The 24,688-nt window shown below is 41.8% G+C and overlaps 1 protein-coding gene across 1 annotated transcript in view; it reads left to right on the top strand.

Annotated features, from left to right (window-relative positions):
- Positions 1-24,688, top strand: part of KIRREL3 (kirre like nephrin family adhesion molecule 3) — a 208,830-nt gene that overhangs the window by 130,156 nt on the left and 53,986 nt on the right. Inside the window, exon 5 of the mRNA XM_044668979.1 lies at positions 20,430-20,587. Coding sequence (XP_044524914.1) covers positions 20,430-20,587 — 158 coding nt within the window. The remainder of the gene's footprint in view (positions 1-20,429; positions 20,588-24,688) is intronic.

Here is a 24,688-nt window from a genome sequence, read left to right on the forward strand (position 1 = left end):
AAAGAAAAGAAAAGAAAAGAAAAGAAAAGAAAAGAAAAGAAAAGAAAAGAAAAGAAAAGAAAAGAAAAGAAAAGAAAAGAAAAGAAAAGAAAGTAATAAATAGTCTCCTTGGGCACTATTCCCTTTGTGGAATTTAGTTTCTTCATCTGTAACAGGGGATTGAACTAGATCTCTAAGATTTCTTCCAGTCATATGGATCAAAATAAAAGATTAGACTTGGCCCTAAAGAACCTCTCCAGAGCCTCAGAGAATGAGGCACTCCAGAGACAACTTGGCCCCAGAGCCTTTAAAGCAGGGGATGGAAGTTTCAGAGGTGGATTTGAGTTTGTAGGGAGAAAAAAAGCTTCCTAATAATTGAAGCTGTCCAAAGTGGAATGGGCAGCCTCAAGAGTAGATGGGCTCTCCATCAGAGGACATATTCAAGAAAAGACTGGTTGGCTACTTGTCAGGTATGGCATAAAGAGAATTCTTCTTCAGTCCATTTTGAACTAGATGACCTTAGAGAATCTTTCCAACTCTGAAATTCTGCAATTCTACGCATTTCACTATATATCTGACAGTATCAGAATTAAAACCCAAGTCTCAGATACCAGAAGACCCACAAAAAGGTCAGAATAGTCTCTTTTCTCCCCTTCTTTCTTGTTTCTTCCTCTCCTTCCCTCCATTTTCTCCCTCTTTCCTTCCTCTCCCAAACCTCACAAAAGCCAATGATTTTTTTTTTGGCAATTTTTACCCAATCTGCTCAATCCAGCATGTTTTCTCCCTCTAGTGACTGAGCCAAGTAATTTCATGTTTTGATAACAAACTCACACCCTTTCCCTTCAGCTACAAAGGCAACCATACACACACACACACACATACACACACACACACAGCTCTTCACTCCTCCTTCCACCCTATCATCCTCTGCTTCTGTCTCATGCTCTGCCCTGTTGATTGATTTCTCTCTTCTATATTAATGAACCAATCAATCAAGCAATAAGCAGCTCCCCAGCATTGAGTTCAAATAGACCATCTCTCAGCATTTAATCAGAAATAAACAGGATACTATTGCTCTCCCTTTGCAGGGAGGGGAAAAGAACAAAAATTTGCCTCGTTTGCCTCATCTGAGGAGCCCAGAAAGGTGCTTGATGGGGCTACTGGAGTAAGAATACATGCAGTATAGGAGAAAAGATTCTCAAGATTTAGATTTATGAGTATTCATTTTGAATTATGGCTCTCACACTTATTAGCCATGGGATCTTGAGCAAGTCAATGCATAAGCCTCAACTGACTCATTTGTAAAAATGATGATATTATCAATACATTGTAATGCCTTCTTCATAGCAATATCTTCTTCTCTCAACCTACCCCACCCCAACACCAGCTCTGGAATGTTAGATCTGGAAGGAACCTTAAAAATCATTGAAACCAGACCTCTTCGTTTTATAGAGAAGGAAACTGGCACTCTGAAAGCATAGTGCAAAAAGCATCAGATTTGAGGTTTGAAGCAATTAATCAAACAAGATTTATTAAGCTCCTACTATGTGCCATGTATTACACTGGGGATTCAAGTACAAAGAATGAAACATTCTTCCTCAAAAAAAAAGCAAATTACTTTTTAGTGTGGGAGATACATATGCAGAGTACATCAAGTACATGGACAGGTTGTCCCAAAAGTCTCAGGGTAATCTTCAGCCTTTATAGTCTAAAACAGCACTAAGACTTTAGGACCTCTTGTCTAAATACATACATCATTAATATATGTTATATGTCAATGAAAAGACACAAATATAAGCCAAGTAGTTTGGGGGTGGGAAGATCAGGAAAGGTTTTAGGGCAAGAGATGTGCTTGTGCCATATCTTTTTTTAATTCTTACCTTCTGTATTAGAATTGGTACTAAGGGTTAGTTCCAAAACAAAAGAGTATAAAGGCTGGGTAATTGGGATTAAGTGACTTGCCCAGGGTCACACAGCTAGGAAGTGTCTGAGGCCAGATTTGAGACCAGGTCATCCCATCTCTAGCCCTGGTTCTAAATCCACTGGGCCACTTAACTGCCCTTGAGTTGTATTTTAAAGTAAGAGAGGAATTCTCTGTAAGAAGGAGAGAAGGAGGAAGTGTGTTCCAAGTATGGGGAGCAGCCATTGCAAAGGCACAGAAATAGTAAGTGAAAGGAAAGATTATCTTGAATGGACCTCAGAGGGAATAATGTCCAGAGAGGCTGGAAGTATAGGTGGGGCCAAATTGTATTGGGCTTTATATCCCCAGTAAGAGGAAGACACTGGAAATGGATAAGGAAGTCAGATCTGCACCTAAGGGAAATTACATGCAGAAAAAAAGAAGTTTCACTAAAACCTTTAGGATAGCTAGGTGGCTCAGTGGATAGAAAACCAGCCCTGGAGTCAGGATAACCTGGGTTCAAATCTGGCTTCAGACACTTCCTAGATGTGTTACCCTGGGCAAGTCACTTAACCCTGTTTGCTTAGCCCTTGTCCTTCTGTCTTAAAGTTGTTACTCAGAGAGAGAGCAAAGCTTTTAAAAGAAAAGAAAATCACATCATCATTTGGAGAATGAATGAACAAAATTATGGCATATGAATGTAGTGGAATAGTATTATTCTATAAGAAATTATGGAAGTCACAAAAATCTAGGAAGAATTTATGAAGTGATATAAAATGAATTGAGCAGAACCAGGAGAATAATTTATACAATAACAACAACATTGTAAAGACAACTTTGAAAGACTTACAAACTCCAATCAATGCAATTGATCTCACAACCACAAATCCAGAGGACTAATAATGAAGCATGCTACCCACCTCCCGGCAGAGAGGTGATGGCCTCAGGGTGAAAGAACAAGGCATATATTTTCTAAACATGACCAGTGCTGAAATTGGTTTGATTTAACTATGCATATGGGAGTGGGGAGGTAGAAGAGAAAGAAAAAGGATATTTGGAAAAATGTTCATTTAAGTTTTAAATGTTTTTTAAGGAAAAGTATTTTGCAGCAGCATAGAGACTAAACTAATGTGAGGGGCTTGTGACCTAGAAACTAATTAAAAGGCGATTGCAATGATCTAGGCAAGAAAGGGGAGCTTGGATCAAATGGCCTCAATTGTCTCCGTGAAGTAAGAGCCCAAAGGGTGGGAGAAGGAGAGATGTAGGAGACATGAGGAGGGAAGAGAAGGTCTGGAATGGATTCTGTAGGGAATGAGATAGGGAATCAATGAAAGAGGAATTAAAAGATTGCCTTGCTCCCGTGAGAGCCCAGGTGAGGTTGAGTAATGTGAATGTGTAGTGTTTCTGGTCAGCATGATTGTGGGACTTTCCCCAGCTGCATTCGGCATCTCATGAGTATGAGCAAAGGAGGCAGATGATGGGAGAAATCCAGGGCTGACGTTTGACCTGATATATGATATATGTCTGAAACTCACTGTCTCTTTCCTCCTTTACAAACTGAGGGATGAGAAACCTTGGAAGTCCCTGCTGGCTCTGACTGGATCCCAAGTTCATAAAGCGAATTAATATCAAATCCAGTGTAATAACAGAGGCCCCTTCACCTAGTTTTGTGTGTTTTCCATCCATGAGTTATCTTGAAATAGTCTAACTTGGAGTTAGGAGTCAGGAAGGTTCATCTTCCTGATTTCAAATACAACCTCAGGCACTTACTGGCAGTGTAACTATGGGCAAGGCACTTAGCACTGTGTGCCTCAGTTTCCTCATCTGTAAATTGAGCTGGAGAAGGAAATGGCAAACTACTCCAGTATCTTTGCCAATAAAAACCCCAAATGAGATCATGAAAAGTTGGTCACAACTGAAATGACTGGTAGATGCAAGAATTTTAAATAAAATGCTAGCAAAAAAATGTTTTAATAAAATACGTATGAAATGAATAAACAAGAGTCTAACTTAGAACAAATGGTTGGACTCGATGTTCTCTGCATATCCTTGAGTAAGGGTGTGTGCCCCCTTAAAAATCAAACTAGCTTGAGTATTCATTCCCTGGAAACTTTGGGTAACAGCATCAAAAGAGAGCAAATTAGATCAGAAGTTAGGAGAATAAGACAAATATCCCCAAGACTTTGACAGATGGTGGAAGCCGCCATGCTAAGAAGGGAATCTGAGCCCTCCCAGGAACACAGAATTACCTTGAGCCGTGCACCATAGCCAAGAACAATGTGGATCTTCTCTTGTAAGCAAATGGGTCCCAACACACTATTCACAAGTAGAGAAATAACCAAACCACTGAGCTTGTACCTCTTTACTGCGTGATTAAATCTCTAATGTTTATGACTCCCAGGCTCCTCCTGAAATTAAGTAGTTCTCACTCACCCTTGCAGGGTGGACTGCTTGGCACGGAAGGGAGGAGGCAGGAGTTGTAACCATTGGTCTAATCCCTCTGAAAGTCAGGGTTTTGCCTGGCACTGTGACACTGGGAAGCAAAGCCTAGTACAAGGGTTATTGTCAGTGCTTACATCAGGAGCCTGGATGCTAGTGTCAGGCTTCCTTATTTTTCCCCTGTTCTATCGTGCTTTCATGAAATGATCTTATGAATGAGCCATCTTAAGTGACTCCTGAAAGTCTCAGAAGCAGGGTGAATGGAAAGAAAGAGCTCTTAATCCTCAAGCCAACAAAGTGAGCAAAAGCCAAAGGAGATGCTGGAATAGCAAAAAGGCAGTTTCTCCATCTCATGAGTTCTTCCTCAAACAACTAACCTCTGGCCTCTGAGACAGGTTGTATAACAAGGGGAGAATATTCTAAGGGTCAGAGCACAGCTTTGCTATATCAACTATAATGATGAAGGCTCCAAACAAAGCACAGTTTGGCTGAAAGTTGACATCAGAAGCTCTAATCCTAACAAAGTAATTCTCTTGGTCGCTAGTGGCCTAGGTTATGAGATCTCCTGCCCTTGTAGTCTTGGGGACAGTTCTGTGACCTGAAGAAAAGGGCCTTGGTCACTAGGATTCCAGCACCGTAAATCTTGGGCTGGAAGAGATCTCCCAGGTGACCTAATCCAATCCCTTTATTTACAGATGAAGAAACTGAGACCCAGAGAAGTTAACTGATTTGCCCCATGTCATATGGACAACAAAGTTGGGATTTGACTTGGGTGTCATGACTCCAAGTTCAACAGCCTGTGCTAAGCTAAGTGAATTAAAACTAGCTGGCTGCATCCTAGATTTAACCTAGAATTTAACTCCTATTGATTTACTGTGTCTGTAAGAATGCCAATTTCCTGTGCCTTGGTTTACCTATTTGTAAAATGGAAGAGATGGAGAAAAGCATCAGAAAGGGAGAAAAATCATCTCTACAACCTATACTCCTATTCCAATATGAAGAAAACGGCTGCCTTAAACAGATGGGTTAAACGCCTCCGAGGCTCCAAATTCCCTGAACAGAAGACATAGATGTATACAATGAACAGGAGGCTGGGGACACAGGAGGGGCAGCTTAGTTCATCCCAACCCCCCATTGCCCAAGTTGATAGTTATCAAATCAGAGCACAAATAGAATTGTCCTGTAATGTAAGCGAAGGGCCGTGAAGGATTGAATTAATGTCCTGATGTCTCTAGCCAGATGGAAAGAGCCTGGAAAATCAGGCAGGAGTATAGAAAGTGTGCCTGAATGAAGAAGGCATTGACCCTGCGGGGAGAGCTACCTGGGACTCATTGGGGTCCTCATAACAGGGATGTCAGCCCAGATAAGAGCAATCTCTGGAGGAGAGCATGAGAGGGAAGGGAAGGTGAAGGCCCATTCAATAGATCGAGGGCATTTACAGTACCAACAAGCTAGGCTGACAGCAGAGACTGCTGAGCACAGACTCTGGGTGAGCTAGTAGAGGTGCGCTGAAGCAAGAGAGAAAGGGACTGGCCAGAAGTGAAGGAGCCTGGTAATGAGGCGAGAAGTGGAGTCCTGACGCGGAGAGTTCTACTGGAGCTTAGGACAGTTGGCAGCATATTTTGCACTTTTCCAAGAAGCAAAGACCAGGCAACAGAGGCCTCTCTGATAACCTGATTGCCCAGAATGACTTTAGTCATCAGTGTGTTCCTGCAGTTTCTCCACCAGTAGCAGCCAACAAGGCATAGAGCTAGAAAGAATAATGGGTAGTATTAAAGAATAATGGGGCAGTAAAGTGATGCATCAGATAAGAGTGCCAGGTCTGAAGTCAGGAAAACTCATCTTCCTGAATTCAAATCTAGACACTTTACTAGCTGTGTGACCCTGGGCAAATCACTCAACCCTGCCTGCCTTAGTTTCCTCATATGTAAAATGAGCTGGAGAAAAAAATGGAAAAACCACTTCGGTGTCTTTGCCAAGAAAATCCCTAATAAGACCATGAAGAGTTGGTCTTGACTGAAAAAACAACTGAATAACAACAGCCAACAAAGTGCAGAAATAGAAATAATAATGGACTTGTCATCAGATAGACAGGTTCAAGTCTCAGTTCTGAAAACATATTGGCTGTGTAACCATAAGCATGGTATTTAGTTTCTCTGTGACAATTTTCTCATCTGTGAAATGGGCATAGAAATACTTTTCATTAACAACCTCACAGAGTTGTTGTGAGACTCGGTTGACAAAATGTATATAAAATACTTGGTGACCATGAAGCCATTTATAAATCTGAAGAGTTATTATCTAGATATGTGAAGTCATGACAAAATTAACCATAGCAACTAAGTACTTTAAAATACGAAAAATCCTTTATCTTCATTATTTCACACAACCAAAAAGTAATGGCTGATTCACATGCCACAGCACCTGATACATAGCAAGTTCTTAATGTCTGACCAATCTCATTTGTGCTGTGCAATGTCAATGCAGGTCAATAATAACAGTATTAGAACAGTCCTCTGAATAATAAAATACCTTTTAAAATATTCAACTAAATATTAGGCCTCCCTCAGTGGTCCCCAGTCCCCAGGAGTGTCCCTCTGGGTGACTCCCAGCACAGGCAGGATCTCATAGATCAAAGTGGTTCTAAGGGACATTCTGTAATGGGATGATGCCAGGATTAGATTATATCAGGCACTGACCTGATTCTTAATCCCTTCTAGTCTACATGAATCTGTACTTTTTTCCTCGGAGAAAAGAAAAAAAGGAACACTCTCAGTATCAAAAGACCACAAGATTTTAGACCCAAAAGTCAGCTAGGTAGCCCAATGGATAGAACACTGGCCTGAAATCAGGAGGATCTGGGTTCAAATGTGGACTTGGGAGTTCCCTATCTGTGTGACTCTGGGTAAGTCGCTTAACCCCAATTACCCACTTATCCTAAACTGCTCATTTGCCTTGAAATTAATACTTAGTATTAATTCTGAGACAGAAAGTAAGGGTTTTTTCTTTCTTTTTTTTCAATGGAGGGACAAAAATCAAATCAGTAATCTTTTTTCAAGCCTCACAATGTGTCAGATACTGTACTAAGCGATCAAGACACAAAGAACAATAAAAATAGTCCCTCTCGGAGAGCTCATAGTCTAATGCAAACAATTATATTTAAGCAGGTTAAATTGGAGCTATATAGATTTTTGTTCATTGAAAAAAAATTAATTCAGTTTAAGAAAAGACTCTTTCAAATACATGTATGACCAGAAAAAAGAATCAATTGGCCAAGGAGTGAAAATGAATGGTATATTGGTATTCCCAGGATATTAAAAAAATAAGAAAAATTCTAGAATGTGGAGGAGATTTTCTATGGAGGATATGAGGAAAGACAAAAAAGATTCTACAAAATGAAAAGGCATGAAGAGATTGAGTCTACTTCAGTAAAGAGAGCACCCACACCAATAAAAACATAGATGGATAGAGCTATCTAAGTGTAACACAAAGCACCTTTCTAGACCATTGTAGAACATGCAAAATAAGTGTAAGGGTGCCTGGCCTCAAAGAGTTTATAATCTAAATGGGAAGAGGAGACATAGACACATGAAACACATAAAAGAAAACACAGAAAGAGATAGAAAACATTTCATCCAAAATAAGTCAATTGCATAAAATATCTGGTAGTTAGCCTACCGAGATATATGCTTTAGACTTACATGGCTACCACTACAAAACACTTAACAAAAATAAAGACAAATTATCGGAGAAAAACATTCATTATTCATGGTAAGGCTATACCAATATAATGAAAATGATGAGAGTATCTGAATTAATTTACAGGTTTAGTGCCACACTGATCCAAGTGCAATGGAATTAATTTCTATAGTGCTACATTTGTTTTGTTCCTGCAAAATCTTTTTAATTTATATAATCGAAATTGTGTGTTTTGTCTTTAAAGATAACCCCTATCACTTATTTGATTAAGAATTTGCCCCTGAGTCCCAATTGTACAAAGTACCACCTTGCATTTTCCTATAATTGTTTTTGGGTGTGGTCATTTATATAAAGCTGAGTATCCATTTGGAACTTGTGCTAATAATCACAAAACTCATCTGGAAAGAGAGGTCAGGATTTCAAGGGAAATAGAGGAGAGAAACAGAGGAATAGAAGGGGCTTACCATTGCTAGACCACAAATTATATCATAAAACAATAATCTAGGGGCAGCTGGGTAGCTCAGTGGATTGAGAGTCAGGCCTAGAGATGGGAGGTCCTAGGTTCAAATCCGGCCTCAGACACTTCCCAGCTGTGTGACCCTGGGCAAGTCACTTGACCCCCATTGCCCACCCTTAACCACTCTTCCACGTATGAGCCAATATACAGAAGTTAAGGGTTTAAAATAAAATAAAATAAAATAAAATAAAATAAAATAAAATAAAATAAAACAATAATCTTCAAAAACAAGTTCTTCCTGACCCAAAAAAAAAAAAAGCAAGAAATAGGAAAGTTAACCAACAGAATAGACTAGGCAAACAAGACTAAGAAACAATCAAATGTTAGTAACCTGGCATTCAATAAACCAAAGAACACAAGCTACTAAGACAAAGACCACCTATCTGACAATCATTGGAAAGCAGTTTGGCAGAAATTGGGGTTAGACCAACACTTTACAACACATTCCATAACAATTTCCAAATGGATTCTCAACCTAAAAGTATAAGGCCATTTCAAAAAACAACTAGAGAATAAGGGAAAAGTTGTACTTTATATAACTGTGACTAGGGGACAAATCTTAATCAAAATAGAGACAAAAGTAGTTTTAAAAGATAAAATAGACAATTTTTATTCTATTATTTTTAATTTCAAGAACAAAATTAATGCATCTATAAGAAATGTTGGTTGTGGATATTTTTTTTGCAATTTAGCAGGTTCTTTTCTAAAATTTTATCTCTAAGCTATAGAAAGAATTGCTAGACATACATTTTAACAGGAGACAACAGACAAGTGGTCAAATAATAGGAACAGGTGGTTTTTAAAAGAAGAAATACAAACTACCAAAACCATATAAAAGAATAATAAAAACCATTCATAATAGGGAATATACAAACTAAAATAACTCCAAAATTTTAACTCACACCCATCAGATTGGCAAAAATGGCAACTGTTTTGGGGTTATTTAGTAATTTTTGGAGAGTATGGGAAGATAAGTACATGGTTGATGGAACAATGAATCAATTCTCAAAAACAAAATGGGATTAGACTAGAAAACTTTATATAACTTTCAATGTAGTAATCAGTATGTCTACTAGGTATATCCATAAATGATGTCAAAGATAAAAGGAAAGTTCCTATATGTCAAAATTATTTGTAGTAGTTTTTTCTGTGTTATAGGAAAAAAACATAGTTACTCAGCCTACCACTTGACTCATTACTATATTCAGTCAATTAATAAGCATATATTCACTCTCTCTACATTTGAATTTTAAGGCAATCTAGGGTTACATGTGAATATTTATTTATTAACAAAATAGCAGTCTTTGTAAAAGCAAATTGATTGGTTCATACCGTCAGAGATTTATTGGATCATAGTTGCAGAGTTGTAAGGGAACTCAGAGGAGGCAGCTAAGTGAAGTAGTGCATAGAGTGCTAGCCTCAAACACTTACTAGCTAAGTGACTCTGGGAAAATCATTTAACTCTGTTTGCCTCAGTTTCCTTATCTATAGAAAGAGTTTTTAAAAAAGGAAATGGAAACTACAGTAGTGTCTCTGTTAAGAAAATCCCAAATGGGGTGACAAAGACTGGACACAACTAAAAAGGGACTGAACAAACTTCTCTTTTACATGGGAAGATCCTATTGGGTAGGGCAAAGAGAGGTAAAAGGAATAACTAAGAATTATAATAATATAAGAAAGGGGGAAAAGCATCAAGAAAATACTTAAAATAGAAAAGGAAAATTAACCCTAGCAAATATATTTAGGCAATTTAAAGGTATTCTCTCTCCCAAAAATAATTGCACTTGCCCCATTTTTCCTTGAGACATGAGCCAGTCAATAGTAAGTCAATAAAATTTATTAAGCATCTGTACTAGGTGCCAAGTACTTGGCTAAGTGCTTCAGATTGAAAAAGAGGAAAAAGTCAGTTCCTATCCTCAAAGACAGCAAGGTAATGGGGGAGACAATGAGCAAAGAAATGTACAAAGAAACTATATAAAACACAAATAAGAAATAATTAAAAGGGAAGGTATTGGAATTAAGAAGGGTTGAGAAAGGCTACCTGTAGAAGATGGAATTGAAAGACTTTGTTCCCTGGTAAAGGAGATCCCAAGATCAGAGCAAGTAGAAGAAGCCTCCTCTAAGAAGCCCTCACAGTTCCTTATCCCATTCCTAACCCTTCCATTCTGACGACTTTCCCTAGAAGACCTCACAGGGAAACTTGTGGATAATTTTCTTAATGCATTTGCCACGTGTTTTCATCTCCCTATTAGACTGTAAATTCCTTGGGGACAGGGACTATATTTTACCTAAGCTTCTTAATTTTTCTAGTTAATAAATATTTGTTAAATAATAATTGAATGAATGAATGAAGTGAATGAATAGATATCTTCCAGAAATATATATTTATGAAATGTGTCATTTTATACATGTATACATATATATGGTTTGTTTAGTTTGTTGGGGTTTTGTGTTGTTTTTTTATTTTGTTTTTTGGAAATTGCTTGAGAACAGATGGGTGAAAAATTATTCCCCCACCCTAGCAGCCCACACACTGTGTATTTTTTTAGCCTATAATTACCATGTTTTGCCACAAGGTAACATGCACCCCTGTATTTTGTTTTGTTCAGTAACCTCATCTGGAGTTTTCTTGACAAAGATCCTGGAGTGGCTTTGCCATTTTCTTCTCCAGCACATTTTATAGGTGGAGAAACTGAGGCAAACAGAGCTAAGTAACTTGCCCAGGATCGAATAGCTAGTAAGTGTGTGAGGCTAGATTTGAATTCAGGAAGGTGAGTCTTCTTGAATTCAGGCTTGGCACTCTTTTCACTTTACCACCTAGCTGTCCCTATATAGATAAAATTCATGATTGTTATGGAGATGTTAGGAATTGAAAAATAAGGTCCTAAAAGTGGGACAATCATCGGATTGTAAGATTTAGTGCTGGAAGGGACCTTAGAGATCATCTAATCCAATACTTGGGTTGTGGATGGAAAGTGAAACTCAAGTAGGTCAAGTGACTTATGGGAAGACATACAGATCCAAGATTCTACTCAGATTCTCTGACCACAAATCCAGAGATCTTTCCAGAACATGAATTTCAATTTGATTCAATTCAACAGATATTTACTAAGAACCTTCTATCTGCAAAATGAGTATGTAGCACCTGGAATCCCTTCCCCTACCACATTGGACCCCCAAAACAAAATTCCCCCAGGTTTGTAGATACCCTGTGATGGCACAACTACTCACAGCCATATCTCATAAGACTCCTCAAGTGTTTACTGTTTTACAAGTTAGCTGGAGAGGGGAGGGATGTGATTAGTTCAAAGCAAAGGCATTTCATGAAATAGCATAGTAAGAAAAATAACAGTGGAATATTCCCCTCAATAAACCTGGGTCACAATTTCCCACAGGTACACTTGCCATCACTGGGGAGAATGGACACTCATGTATGGGAGCACACATAGGGAGGGCGAGGGTCTCCATGTGGAAGGTCCTCAGATGTCATCTGGTGATGCCATGCTATCTCTCTGAGAGTGTGGCATCATGCCTTCAGTGCTGACCTCCATGCTTCTTCATCTCTCCTGAGCATTTCCACTAAGAAAAATCATCCCTACTTCTAACTTCCAGATTTCATCTCTTTCATTGGCTAAAGTACAAGTCGAACAAAATCATTTTTGTCTTTGCCTTAGTAGGACTTAATAAATGCTTGTTCATGGTTTCCTCCATATACCAAATTTCCAAGCTCAGGATAAGCTAAATTTCTCTTTTGATTCTCAGTCTCCCTGATCCTTCCCCCTCTCTCCTAAGGGGAATTCCATAAGCCCCAAGTCCTCATACCAGCTTTTCCACCAATATATTTCAAGTCCAAAAATGTCCCATGACCAAGTGAGTTTGGGAAACACTAGCTGTTAAGACTAGGAAGAGACTTTCATTGATATATTCATTCATCCACTCATTCATTCATTCATTCAATAAACACTTTGTCCTACAGAATCAGAATTCAAATCCCACCTCTAACACATTTTGCCTGTGAAATTTTGAGCTGGTCATCATCTCCCTAGACCTCAGCTTTCTCACCTGTAAAATGAATGAGCCCTGAGGCTCTCTTCCAGATCTAGATATCAGATCCTAGTGGCAAGAGATCCATCAGAGTATCTATGGCTCTGCCAGATGACAGAAAGAAAGGAAGGAAGGAAGGAAGGAAGGAAGGAAGGAAGGAAGGAAGGAAGGAAGGAAGGAAAGAAGGAAAGAAGGGAAAGAAGGAAAAGCTACTCCATCTTCCACAGTGACCATGCTATTATTGAGTTCACAAGAGTCCCACATGAATAATCATTAGCCTTTGAAATATCAAAGCACAGTGAATGGATCATTGGAATCCAAGGACCTGTGTGTTTACTCCCTATGTGACCCTGAGCAGTAACCTCTTCTCTCCAGTCCTTGGCTTACCTGTCTATAAAGTGAGTGTTAAGCTAAATGCCTTCTGAGTTCCTTTTTATCTCTATAATTTCTGTATGATTCCAAGATATAGAAAGGAAGCTTAGGATAGTCAAATCAAAAGGTCTGAGCTTATATCCTTATTCAACTACTCACTACCACTTATAAAATAACGCTTGGGGAAGCTAGGTGGCCTGGCAATGGGAGGTCCTGAGTTCAAATCTGTCCTCAGATATTTCTGAGCTTTGTGATTCTGTGCAAGTCACCCCATTTGCCTAGCCTTTACCTTTTTTCTGCCTTGGAACTAATGCTTAATACTGATTCTAAAACAGAAGGTAAGGCTTTTTTAAAAAATAGTAACTTTCATAGATTTAGAGCTAAAAGGGATCTTAGAGGCTATGTAGTCAAACTGACCTTAGCAAGTCACTGAGGCCAAGATCTGAAGCTCGGATCATATGAAAACTTGTTCAATGAAGAATTCTGGATGGAAAGTAGAGGAATCTCCTACCTATGTTTCTGGTCTTCTTACAGGTCTCCCCCCTCCAACTCCCCAGTGTCTTCTGTGATCCTTTGCTGCAGACCTTCTGGCTCTCTCTCACCCATGACACTCCATCTCTTGGCTCTGGACATTTTCTCTGGCTGACCCCCATGCCTGGGATTTCTTCAAATTTCTCCCCTGGCTCCCTTCAAATCCCAGCTAAAGCCCCACCTTACGCAGGAAGCCTCTCCCAATCTCCTTTAATTCTAGTGACACCCCTCCATCGATTATTTCAGATTTGTCCCCTAGATAGCTTGTTTGGTTTGTACATAGTATTTGGTCCCCCTGATTAGACTGTCAGCTTCTTGAGAACAGATACTGTCTTTTGCCTCTCTGTGTCCTCAGCAGTTAGTTTAGTGCCCGGCGCATACTGGCACTTAATAAATGTTTCTTGACTGACTGACTGCAGGTTGTTGTTTAGTCATTTCAGTTATGTCTGACTCTTCAAGACTCCGTTGGGGGAGAGGGCAGCTGGATAGCTCAGTGGATTGAGAGCCAGGCCTAGAGATGGGAGGTCCTGGGCTCAAATCTGGACTCAGATACTTCCCAGCTGTGTGACCCTGGGCAAGTCACTTGACCACCATTGCCTAGCCCTTACCACTGTTCTGCCTTAGAACCAATACCCAGTATTGACTCCAAGATGGAAGGTAAGAGTTTAAAAAAAAAAAAGACTCCATTTGGGTTTTCCTTGGCAAAGGTCCTAAAGTGGTTTGCCATTCCCTTTCCCATCTCATTTTAGAGGTGAGGAAACTGAGGCAAATAGGGAAAGTGACTTTCCTAGGGTCACACAACTAGGAAGTATCTGAGGCCAAATTTGACCTTGGGGCTTTCTGAATCTCCACCAGATGCTCTATCCACTGTGTGACCAACTGATGGATTAGCATGTGAAATGTGTTCAAATGAAGTCCTGTCCAGAGGCAACAGAGTGACCTAAGGGTTCTCTCAGTGCTCCCCAGGACCAAAACTGTGCCAGAGCTTTGGGTGAGAAAGTCAGATAACAGAGTCAGGATCCAAAAAGATCTTAATTGGCTAGAGTATTGGACTGGACCTAATAAGCTGAATTTCAGCAGAGATCAATGTCATGGCTTATATTTCAGTCCAAAAAAAAAAATCCACCTCAGAAGTGCAAGACAGAGAAGGCATAGTTAGAGAATAGTTTGTCGCCTGACTAGAGAAAGCCAGGTGGCTCAGTGGGTGCAGCAATGGAAAGTCAGGAAGACTTTCAAATCTAGCTTCAGATGCTCACTAGTTGTGTGATCTTGGCCAAGCTGGATCAAAAGAGATAATATTTGTAAAATGCTTAGCGCCGTGCCTGGTACTTCGTGAGCATTTCATAGTGGACTCCCTTCCCTTCCCACCTGGTCTGGGACCACATCATCACTCGGCAAGCACTTTATTAAGTGCCTGCTATATTCCAAGCACAATGCTTGGCTGGACGAAAACAAGAGCAAGCTGAAACACTCCCTGCCCTCGCTGAGCTTATAATCTATTGAAGAAAACAACATGAACCCACATAAATATATGCAAAAAAATACAAGATAATTTAGGCAGAGGGTGCTAGGAACCAACTAGAGGATCAGGAAAGGTCTCAGGTAGATGCTGAAATTGAAGGTGAGCTTTAAAAAAAACTATGGCAGGCAGCTGGGTAGCTCAGTGGATTGAGAGCCAGGCCTAGAGATGGAAGATCCTGGGTTCAAATTTGGACTCAGACATTTCCTAGCTGTGGAACCCTGTGCAAGTCACTTAACCCCCATTGCCTAACCTTTACAGCTCTTCTTCCTTAGAATCAATAAACAATATTAATTCTAAGATGGAAGGTAAAGTTTAAAAAAAAAAGTGTCGGTTAAGAGAAAGTCTGTGGTAGGCCTGGGGAATAGGATAGCTAAGTGGCACAGTGGGTAGAGTTCCAGACCTAGAATCCTGAGTTCGAATCTGACTTCAAACACCTACTAGCTGTGTGACCTTGTACAAATCCCTTAACCCTGTTTGCCTCAGTTTCCTTTCTGTAAAATGAGCTGGAGAAGGAAATGGCAAACCATTCCAGCATTATTGCCAAGAAAACCCCATATGGGGTCATGAAGAGTCAAACATGACTGAAAAAAATGAATGAACAACAAGTATGGAGGACAGGCTAAGCAGAGGCATGAAGATGGGAGGTAGAATGTTGTGTCTGAGGATCGGCAGGAGGACTGGCTTTTCTGGACTGTACAGTATGTGAGGGAGAGTAATGATTAACATCATAGAAATATAGGTTGGAACAGATTGTAAAAGGCCTTCAATGCCAAACAGAGGGTTTTCTGTTTGATCCTGGATGTGATAGGGAACCACTAGAGTCTGTTGAGAAGAGCACTGCTGTGGTTAAACCTGAGCTTTAGGAAAATCGCATTGGCATCCCTATGGAGCATGGGTTAGAGTGGAGAAAGACATATGGAGAGAGGTCCTTTAGGAGGCCACTTTAATAGTCCAAATGAGGGATGACAAGGAGGTGTGGCTATGTGAGAAGAGAGAAGAAGAAGGATTCAAGGGAGGAAAAGAGAAAGAAAGAAAGAAAGAAAGAAAGAAAGAAAGAAAGAAAGAAAGAAAGAAAGAAAGAAAGAAAGAAAAGAGAGCATCATGACTCCTTCATTCCCTTCATTCCCATGGATGGAAGGAACAGAATGGGGAAATGTCAATGAAGAGGGCATCACTCTGTGGTGGGAGAAAGGTGGGAGATATCAAGCTATCTGTGTCCTGGATAATAGCAAAGAATCCTCTGCAAAGAATCAGGGTCCCCATTGCATTGACTGTGGAGACTTAATTAAAATGACTTTTTTTCCCATAAGCAACCAGAACAAGCCCTGCTTTCCTCACTTCACATCATCAGCCTGTGCCAAGGATGCTGCTAACTTAAAAATCATAGGATGCTAGAACTGGAAGGGATCTTAGAGCTTATCTAGTCCCAAAATCTTTCCAAACTTTACAGATGAGGAAATTGAGATTTATGGAAGCTAAATAGTTAATTAGATGATAAAATGGACAGTGCATTTTTAGACTTGGAGATAGAAAGATCAGAGTTCAAATCCTGCCTCAGACACTAGCATATGGCTCTGGCCAAACCAATCTCTCAGCCTCAATTTCCTTATCTGTAAAATGGAGGTAATAATAGTACTTACCTCACAGAGCTGTTGTGAGGATCAAATGAGACAATCTATATGGAGCATTTTGCGAACTTCAACGCACTCTTTAAATTCAAGCTGTTGTTGTTGTTGTTATATGACTTGCTAAGGTCTCACAACTGGTAAATGGCAGAGCTGGGAGTCTAACCCGGCCCTTCTGATTGCCAAACTGTGCTTTTTATTACTCCACGCTGCCTGTTACCTCCCCCAGGTGCATTCTTTTAGCTCTCTCTTCTGGATGGAACTTGAACTGAATATATGGGCCCCCTTGGGCACCCAATGGTTAATTCGGTTTTCCCGGGTTGACAACAAACACACGACCAAAACAGGCAACTATTTTTATCCTCGGATTAATCACAAAAGGCTAACGCTTCCACCTTCCCTGTGATTAAAAATTAGGAGACCAAATTCTATAGTGGTACAGGATAATAACCAATCCAGCTAGTGTGATGTATGAATAATGCATCTCTCTGCTGGCTGTTCCACTGTTCCTCTCCCCCTCCGCTGCCTCCCTCTCCCTGTCTCTTCTGCCCAAGTTTGAATGGAGAGGTAATGAGTTGCTCTCCTTCCGGTAAAGTTACAGCTGTGGAGAACGACTGTTGATTTCTATTCAGTTTGACGGGCCCGGTGCATCCTCCCACAGCCTTTCCTCCTCCTCCTGCTGCACAGACACACAGACACACACACCCCCACAGCCACCATCCCCCATCCGCACCCCTCACTCCCACTCTCACCCCCATCTGGTGTGTAATGAGCCGAGGGCCAATCAATAATGCATGCCTACATGAATAACCAGGATGATAACCGCTTATTTGGGAAGATGTAATCAGGACCCATTCTGAGTGTGTGTGTGTGTGTGTGTGTGTGTGTGTGTGTGTGTGTGTGTGCGCGTGCATCAGCCTAATCTCTCCTTATCCCCATGTCTCTGTTACCTCTAATTCAATAGACTGAAGCTCAAGCAGAAAAGAGATTGAGAAATGTTTGGGGAGAATTAAATACCTCCAAGTATCCTTTGGCAACGTTGGGGATGAGGACCCAGGTCGATGCGCTAGGAAGCAGCCCCTCGGGGAGATGGTGGCATTGGAGTATGTCTCAGAAGGACTTGTACAAGAGGCTTGCTCATTTGGGGCACTTGTGGTCTTTGCAGGAGGCAGCAAAGACAAGGGCTTGGGGGGAAGGGGGAGTAGAGACCACCGTTGTACATGGATGACAGGGTGACAAGAGCCCTGCCTCTTATTCTTCCCCGTAAAATACTAGTTAGGTGTTCCCAGCTATCCGATCTAATCTGGGCTCACTGAGGTCCCACTAGAGCCCCTCTACCTTTGTTCCCCAGTTAGGGAGGTGAGAGCGGCAGGTCCACACAGGTGAACAAGAAGAGAGAATTGGAATAAGAGCCCTGTGTCTTTGTGATCGTGTCAAGGCCAGTCACTTTTCCCCTGTGGATCAGTTCTCTTCTCTGGAGGGGAGTGGAAGGGCTTCTCCACATCATTGGGATGAAATTTCCATTATTGAGAACAAATCATTAGCTGCTCTGCACTCCCCCATTTATGAGAGCCCATCATTATCCTCCTTCCCCAGCCTGCACCATCTTGTGATCATGGGGCTCTGGCCAACCCTGACCAACCCAGGGAAGTCGAGCCAAGGACTAATGAGTGTTTAGCAAGCCCCCAAATGAAAGGCTGGGAGAAGTGTTGGGTCAGTGGGTTGTCATTACTGCTGAGCCCCCAGGGGCTCTGGCCGCTCCACCCAGAGGCCATCTGCACTGAGCTGTGGGACCTCCCAGCAAGACCTTAGTTGAAAAGGCAAAGAACTGGGAGGGGTTGGATGACCTCGAAAGGCCAGGACATCTTCTTCCAGCCAAGAGAGTAGATGCTGGAGAAGGGAGAAGGGAACAGAATAGTGTAGGGAGAATCAGAGCAACTTATTTCATATTGGAAACATTGAGGGGTTATACTTCCTCATCCAAAATGTAAAGAGAAAAACACCAAAGCCATTTAGAATTTAGTTACAGTGACAGGCAGGTTAGCCAGAGAGTCCTGGCTGGAGACAGAATAGAGATGATGAATCCCAAAGAGATCTGACTTCTATTTAAAGATTATTATTTGAACTATATGGGCCCTCAGAGAACATCTAGTACAACTCCCTCATTTTACAGATGAGGAAATAAAACCCAGAGAATTAAAGAGACTTGCCCAAGGTCACACAGGTAGGAAGGAGAAGAGTGAAGATTTAAAGTGCATTTCCCTGACTTCAGATCCAGTGAGTTTTCCACCTTACCATATTGCCTCTCAATACCCAACTGGCTCTGGTACAGAACATGGTTACTGATAGTAAGAAGCATTAGAGAAAATAGTTTAGGGGTCCCAAAGCTATCGCATGCCATATCTTAGGCTCCAGGAAAAGTTCATGACTTGAATGGGGCCCTGCCAAGGAGGCAAGAAGGAAGGAAGGAAGGAAGGAAGGAAGGAAGGAAGGAAGGAAGGAAGGAAGGAAGGAAGGAAGGAAGGAAGGAAGGAAAGGAAGGAAAGGAAGGAAAGGAAAGGAAAGGAACTTTTATTAAGTACCTAGTGTCTGGAACTGTGTTAAACTCTACAAATATTATCTCATTTCATCCTCACAACTCCCCTGTGAAGTGGGTACTGTTATTATAACTAGTTTACAGTTTAAGAAAGTGAGGGAATCACAGGTTAAATGATTTGCTCAGGATCACACAGCTAGTAAGTGTCTGAAGGTTTTCCTTCAGGTCTTCCTGACTCCAGGTCCAGCAGTCTATCCATTGCACCATTTTTGTTTCTCTGGGTAAAGAATCCTCCTTATACCAGGGAGCTGGATCCTTACTAAACTGCTGGGTCTAGTCCAAGGCTACCAGTCTTTTGACTGAAGCTTTATGACCCCCTTCCTCCATGGTAATCCATAGTAACCAGAGGAGAGTGCCCCCTTTATGTTAGGCCAATGCTACTGGCTTAGACATTCCTAATGTACTGCAGAGATCAAAGGCTGCTGCCCATACCAAGGCTGTTGCCCATCCAAGGCCAACAGAACAGACTCTACTCCTTTACTCTGGGGCAAGCAGTAAGGGAATAAGAATAGAGGAAGTTGAGGAGATAGAAGTATGAAAGAATATGCACCATTTGTAATTTTTCCAGGGAAGACAAAAGAAAGAGAGTAGACATGCCTTGAGCCCTGGATGCTGTCTAATATTTTAATATATGGAAAGGGCACTGGTATAGGAGTGAGGAGACTTGGGTTCTAGTCTTTAATAATGTACATTACCATCATCTATGACCTTGACCAAAACCCCAAACTTTGCAAAGCATCTACTTCTTCTCTAAAGTGGAGATCAGTCACTTAGCAAGCATTTATTAAACTCCTTCTATGTGCCAAGCATTGTATTAGGCTCTGTGCATTCAGATATAAAGAATAAGATCATCCCTACTCTCCGTGGATATGAAAGTAGAAAATATTTGATCATTCCACATAAATTCTATTTTTATTTTTCTATTCGGTTATTATGAGGCTTTATTTAGCCCATTCTGAAGAAGTCGACCCAACAAAAAGAATATGGCCATCCAAATCATTTAACAAGCATTTATTAAATTCTTATTATTTGCTAGGCACTATGCTAGATGCTGGGGATATTCTTGCTAGAGTAGCCCGACAAAGTCATGTTGTAGAAAGCCAAAAATTGCTAACCCTCCTTCAAAGAAAGAAATAATGAGACTCAAGGAAAATGTCACTTCTTGGCCTTCAACCTGATTTGTCTATTATGCTTCCCTTCCACAGTGCCTCCTGACGATCCAGTCATCCTGGGAGGACCAGTGATCAGTCTTCGTGCGGGAGACCCCCTCAACCTCACGTGCCATGCTGACAATGCCAAACCAGCTGCCTCTATTATCTGGATGAGGAAAGGAGAGGTCATGAATGGGGCCACCTATTCCAAGGTGAGGCATTGAATTGGAAAATATTGGGGGAGAGTGGCAGGCATGGCCTTCTCTCTCAGAGCACAAGATCACAGAATGCTAAAGTGGGGAAGACCCTTAGAAACAATCATAACCATAGAGCTAGATGTGGATAGGCCCTCAGAGATCACCTATTCCAACCACCTCATTTTTTGTCAGGAAACAGAGAGGGTAGAAAAACCTCACTGGTGATCGCACAGGTTGTGAAAAGTCAGAGATTGATGGGTTTCAGCCCAACTACCCTTCCCATTACATGGTGTTGATCTCTTTAGGCCAACATACTCTTTATCAGTCAAAAATTTTGTCTTATTGGTTGTCCCTGTTCCTATTCCACAAAGCATTAAGTTCAAAAGCATTCATACTTTTTAAGAGAGGTAGCTTCAGGGCTGCCCCAGGTTCAGAAGTGCCCCCACCGGTCAACGGCAAGAACCCAGCTTCCAGGGCCCTTTCTGTCCCCCATCTACCCACCCACCAGAGTGCCTTCATCATGGTCCCAAGCCCTGGGGTTCTGGGAGCTATTAGGAGCTTATTAGGAGATAAATTCTCCAGCTTGTCTCTCTGGTGGGGAGCCATCCAGTTGTATCATTAAACATGAAAATATGACATGGAGAATATTCCAATCAGATGAGGGCAAAAGGGGAAGGAAGTAGACATTCTTCCCAGACTTGTCAGGTCCTGTTCTCTTCCTAAATTCTAAGTAGCAACTGGGGTTTATAGCCTCAAAAAAGAAAAGATAAATTTAATAGGACCCAGCAGAGGGCAGGAAGGGCTAAGGACAGCTGCCAAGAACTCAGACGACCTCCTGTCCCTCATTCCAAAGCCTGAAATTGGGATGTCAAGTTCAACTCTGCAAATATTTACTGATCACCTCATTTCTGCCAAATACATATGGGGAGGACAGAATAAGAGGAAGCACAGAGCCCTGCAATAGAATTCTGGATAAAGCCCAAACTCCTATTTTCCAGGGACTCATAGTTTTTCCGGGGAGATAAGACCATAGAGAATTTGGTGTGGCCCCTAAGTTCCCATCGGGTCACTCGCCTTCTTTTTTTCCGCCCCATTTACAATATTTGTAATCCAACATTGCTACCCAGACTCCCCCTCCCCTCTGCTTAAGCACCCAGCAATTACTCTTACCAGAATGTCACATCTGTTTTCTGTAATTGATGGAGAGTAGACCTGGGAGCGGCCAAAAGTAGGGAAGGGAAGGAGCTTCTTTGAGAAGGGGGAATGAGCCCATGAGGAAGTCTCCCCAAAGAGCTGTAATAATAATGAGGAGAAGGGGAAAGATACCTCCCTCAAGTTGTCAAGCATTTTATAATTTTCAAAATATATATGATCCTCAAAATTATGGGTAAAGGGAGAAAAGATGCTATCAGGCTAGGCACCTAGATGGCCTAGTTCAGTGATGGGCAAGCTACAGCTGGGGGGGCCAGATGTGGCCCCCCTGAAATGTTCTATCCGGCCACCTGACATTATTCCTAATCTGACAAATACAGTGAGTAGGGTACAACACAATGAAACTTTGAAAGAGTTGCCTTAGAAATAGGCTGACAGATGAGCATTTCCTTTCCTTTGGCTCCCTCTTTAAAAAGTTTGCCCATCACTGGCCTAGTTAATAGAACACTGGACATGAAGTCAGAAACACTTGAGTCTCTAATCCTACCTTGGTCACCTAACCCCTTTCAGCCTCAGTTTCTTCACCTGCAAAATAGGCAAAATAATAGCATCTATACTCTAGAGCTGTTATGAGGATCAAATGAAATGATATATTGTAAAGGGCTTTGTAAATCTTTAAAGGCTATCTAAGTGCTAGCTATTATTGTGTTGCATTTCCTGAATAAATATGCAGTGAATATATATTCCCTGAAACTTAGAGAAGTTAAATGACTTGTCCATGGTCATACAACTAGAGTAAGGTCTAGATCCAAGGTCTCCAAACCTTAAATGTATTATTCTTTCTACTATAGTAGGAGAAAGGGAGAAGACCAAGGAGTTGAAGAATGTGATGTGGAAGGATTACATGCCATGGGGGTAGTTTTTCCGCATCATTGTCATCACCTTGTAGGATCTTTCCTCCAGAGATCATGTGGAAGCATCTTTCTGAGTACCAAAGGGAGCCAGACAGCAACAGGAACTATACTCATCACTGGGGGTGGTAAAAAGAGACAAAAACAGTCCCTGAGCCCAAGCTCTCTCTTAAAAAGAGAAATTCCTGGATGATTATCATTTATGGTCGTTCCCCCCACCAATGAGGGTGCTAAAGTCAGCTCCAAACAAGTTGACTGTTAAATTTTCAGTGTGAGCATTTACACCTTAGAAATTGGCAAACACTACAAAGCAGGGTTTGATTTATTATTTTGTGGATGGTCCAGACATAAGAAAGTGAGAGAGAAAATGCAGGTTCAACTTAAGTGTGTCAGGCCTTTTTTTTTAGAAAGCTAATTGTTAAACATTTACTAGACACCCCTGATTGCCCTCTATCGTCACCCCAAAACTCCTCTCTCCCATGGTTAAGCCTACCAGAGAGCAGGGCAAAGGACAGGATTCAACCTTTATGAAGCACGTACTACGTGCAGGGCACTAAGCTAGACCCTAAAGGGCGCCTGGGCAGTGGACACCATCCCTTCCCTTGTGGATGAGGCTGGGGAAGTGAGCCATTTGAAAAGGATAGTTTAGGGCAGCTAGGTAGCACGGCAGATAGAGCACTGGGCTTGGAATCGGGAAGGCATCTTTATAAGTTCAAATCTAGGCTCCGGTACTTACTTGCTGTGTGTGTCTCTGACCCTGTTTGCCTTTTGAAAAAAAAAAAGAGGGAGAGGGGGACCAGTAGGTAGCTGAGTAGATGGAGCCAAGCTTAGAAATGGGAGGTCCTGGGCAAGCCACTTTGCCCCCGTTGTCTAGCCCTTGCCACTCTTCTGCCTTGGATCTAAGACGGAAAGTAAGGAAGGGGGTCTACGCATTAGCCTCCCTTTCCTCCTCTCTTGCCCCTAGAGAGCCAGCATCATCAGGCTGTCTGGAAACGAGCGTGCCTTTCCATCCTGTGGGCTTTCATCTGGGCTGCTGGGCCTTGGAGTTGGCAGTGGCATTATCATTCGAAATGCCAACAAATAAATAGATAAAAGAGTGGAAGGAGAGGTGACGGGAGAGGGCTTGATCTCCTTAGAAGGAGGGATGCTTACTGAGCAGAGCCGCTGAGGCAGGAGTAAAGGGAAGAGGGTGCCTTCCGAAGCCCCCCTCGGTGTGGTTGCTGACCAGGCCACGGTCCTGGATTTGGGGCCAGACCCAGAGAAACCAGCTTTCTCCCTAAACCCTTTCTCCACAAATGCAGTGTTTGCTCACAAACAACAGGATCTCCCAACTACACGATCAATGCCATGCCATCAAAGGCTTAGGAAAGGTGCAGCCCCCAATCCATTCCACAGATGAAGAAACTAAGGCCTAAGAAGGTGAAATGGATTGCCTAACGGGCCCGGGTTCCTGACTCTAGTCCCTGGCTCTGTCTGTTATGCTCTAGCTGAAAAGACAAAACTAACACTAGTAAAACAATCAAATAATCTTAGCCGCCGTTCATGGGCTGCTTTACGGTGGACGGAGCATGTCGCACACATTTGGTACAAGGAACCCAGATGGAGAGGTGGTGATGCCTAGTGGCTAGAGAGCTAGCCTGGGAGCCAGGAAACCCTGCTTCTGACACATCCTGGCTGGGTGGCAGTGAATAAGTCACTCACCCTCTCGTGCCCCCGGGCGACTCTCTGACACAACTATAATTTGCAGAGCAAGTGTTGGCTGCTAGACAGAATTTCCTCATTGGGAGTGTGATCTACCAGCAAAATCACAGGTCTGGTCTTTTTTTTTTTTTCTTTTAAGTTACAAATAATGCTAGAGGAGTTTAGAGGAGCGAGAGATTGATGTGGGCTATCGGTGGCGTCAGAGGCCTCGTGGAGGGGATTAGTCCACAGGGCACAGGACGAATACACTCAGCAAAATAAATCTTGAGTGGTCCGCAGCCCCGGGCCTCCTGCCTCAGCAGCCCTAGACGTCCCCATAGCTGGCACAGCAGACCCAAGATATGCCCAGGTA

Source organism: Gracilinanus agilis, chromosome 3 (genome assembly GCF_016433145.1).
Source record: "Gracilinanus agilis isolate LMUSP501 chromosome 3, AgileGrace, whole genome shotgun sequence".
NCBI lineage: Eukaryota > Metazoa > Chordata > Mammalia > Didelphimorphia > Didelphidae > Gracilinanus > Gracilinanus agilis.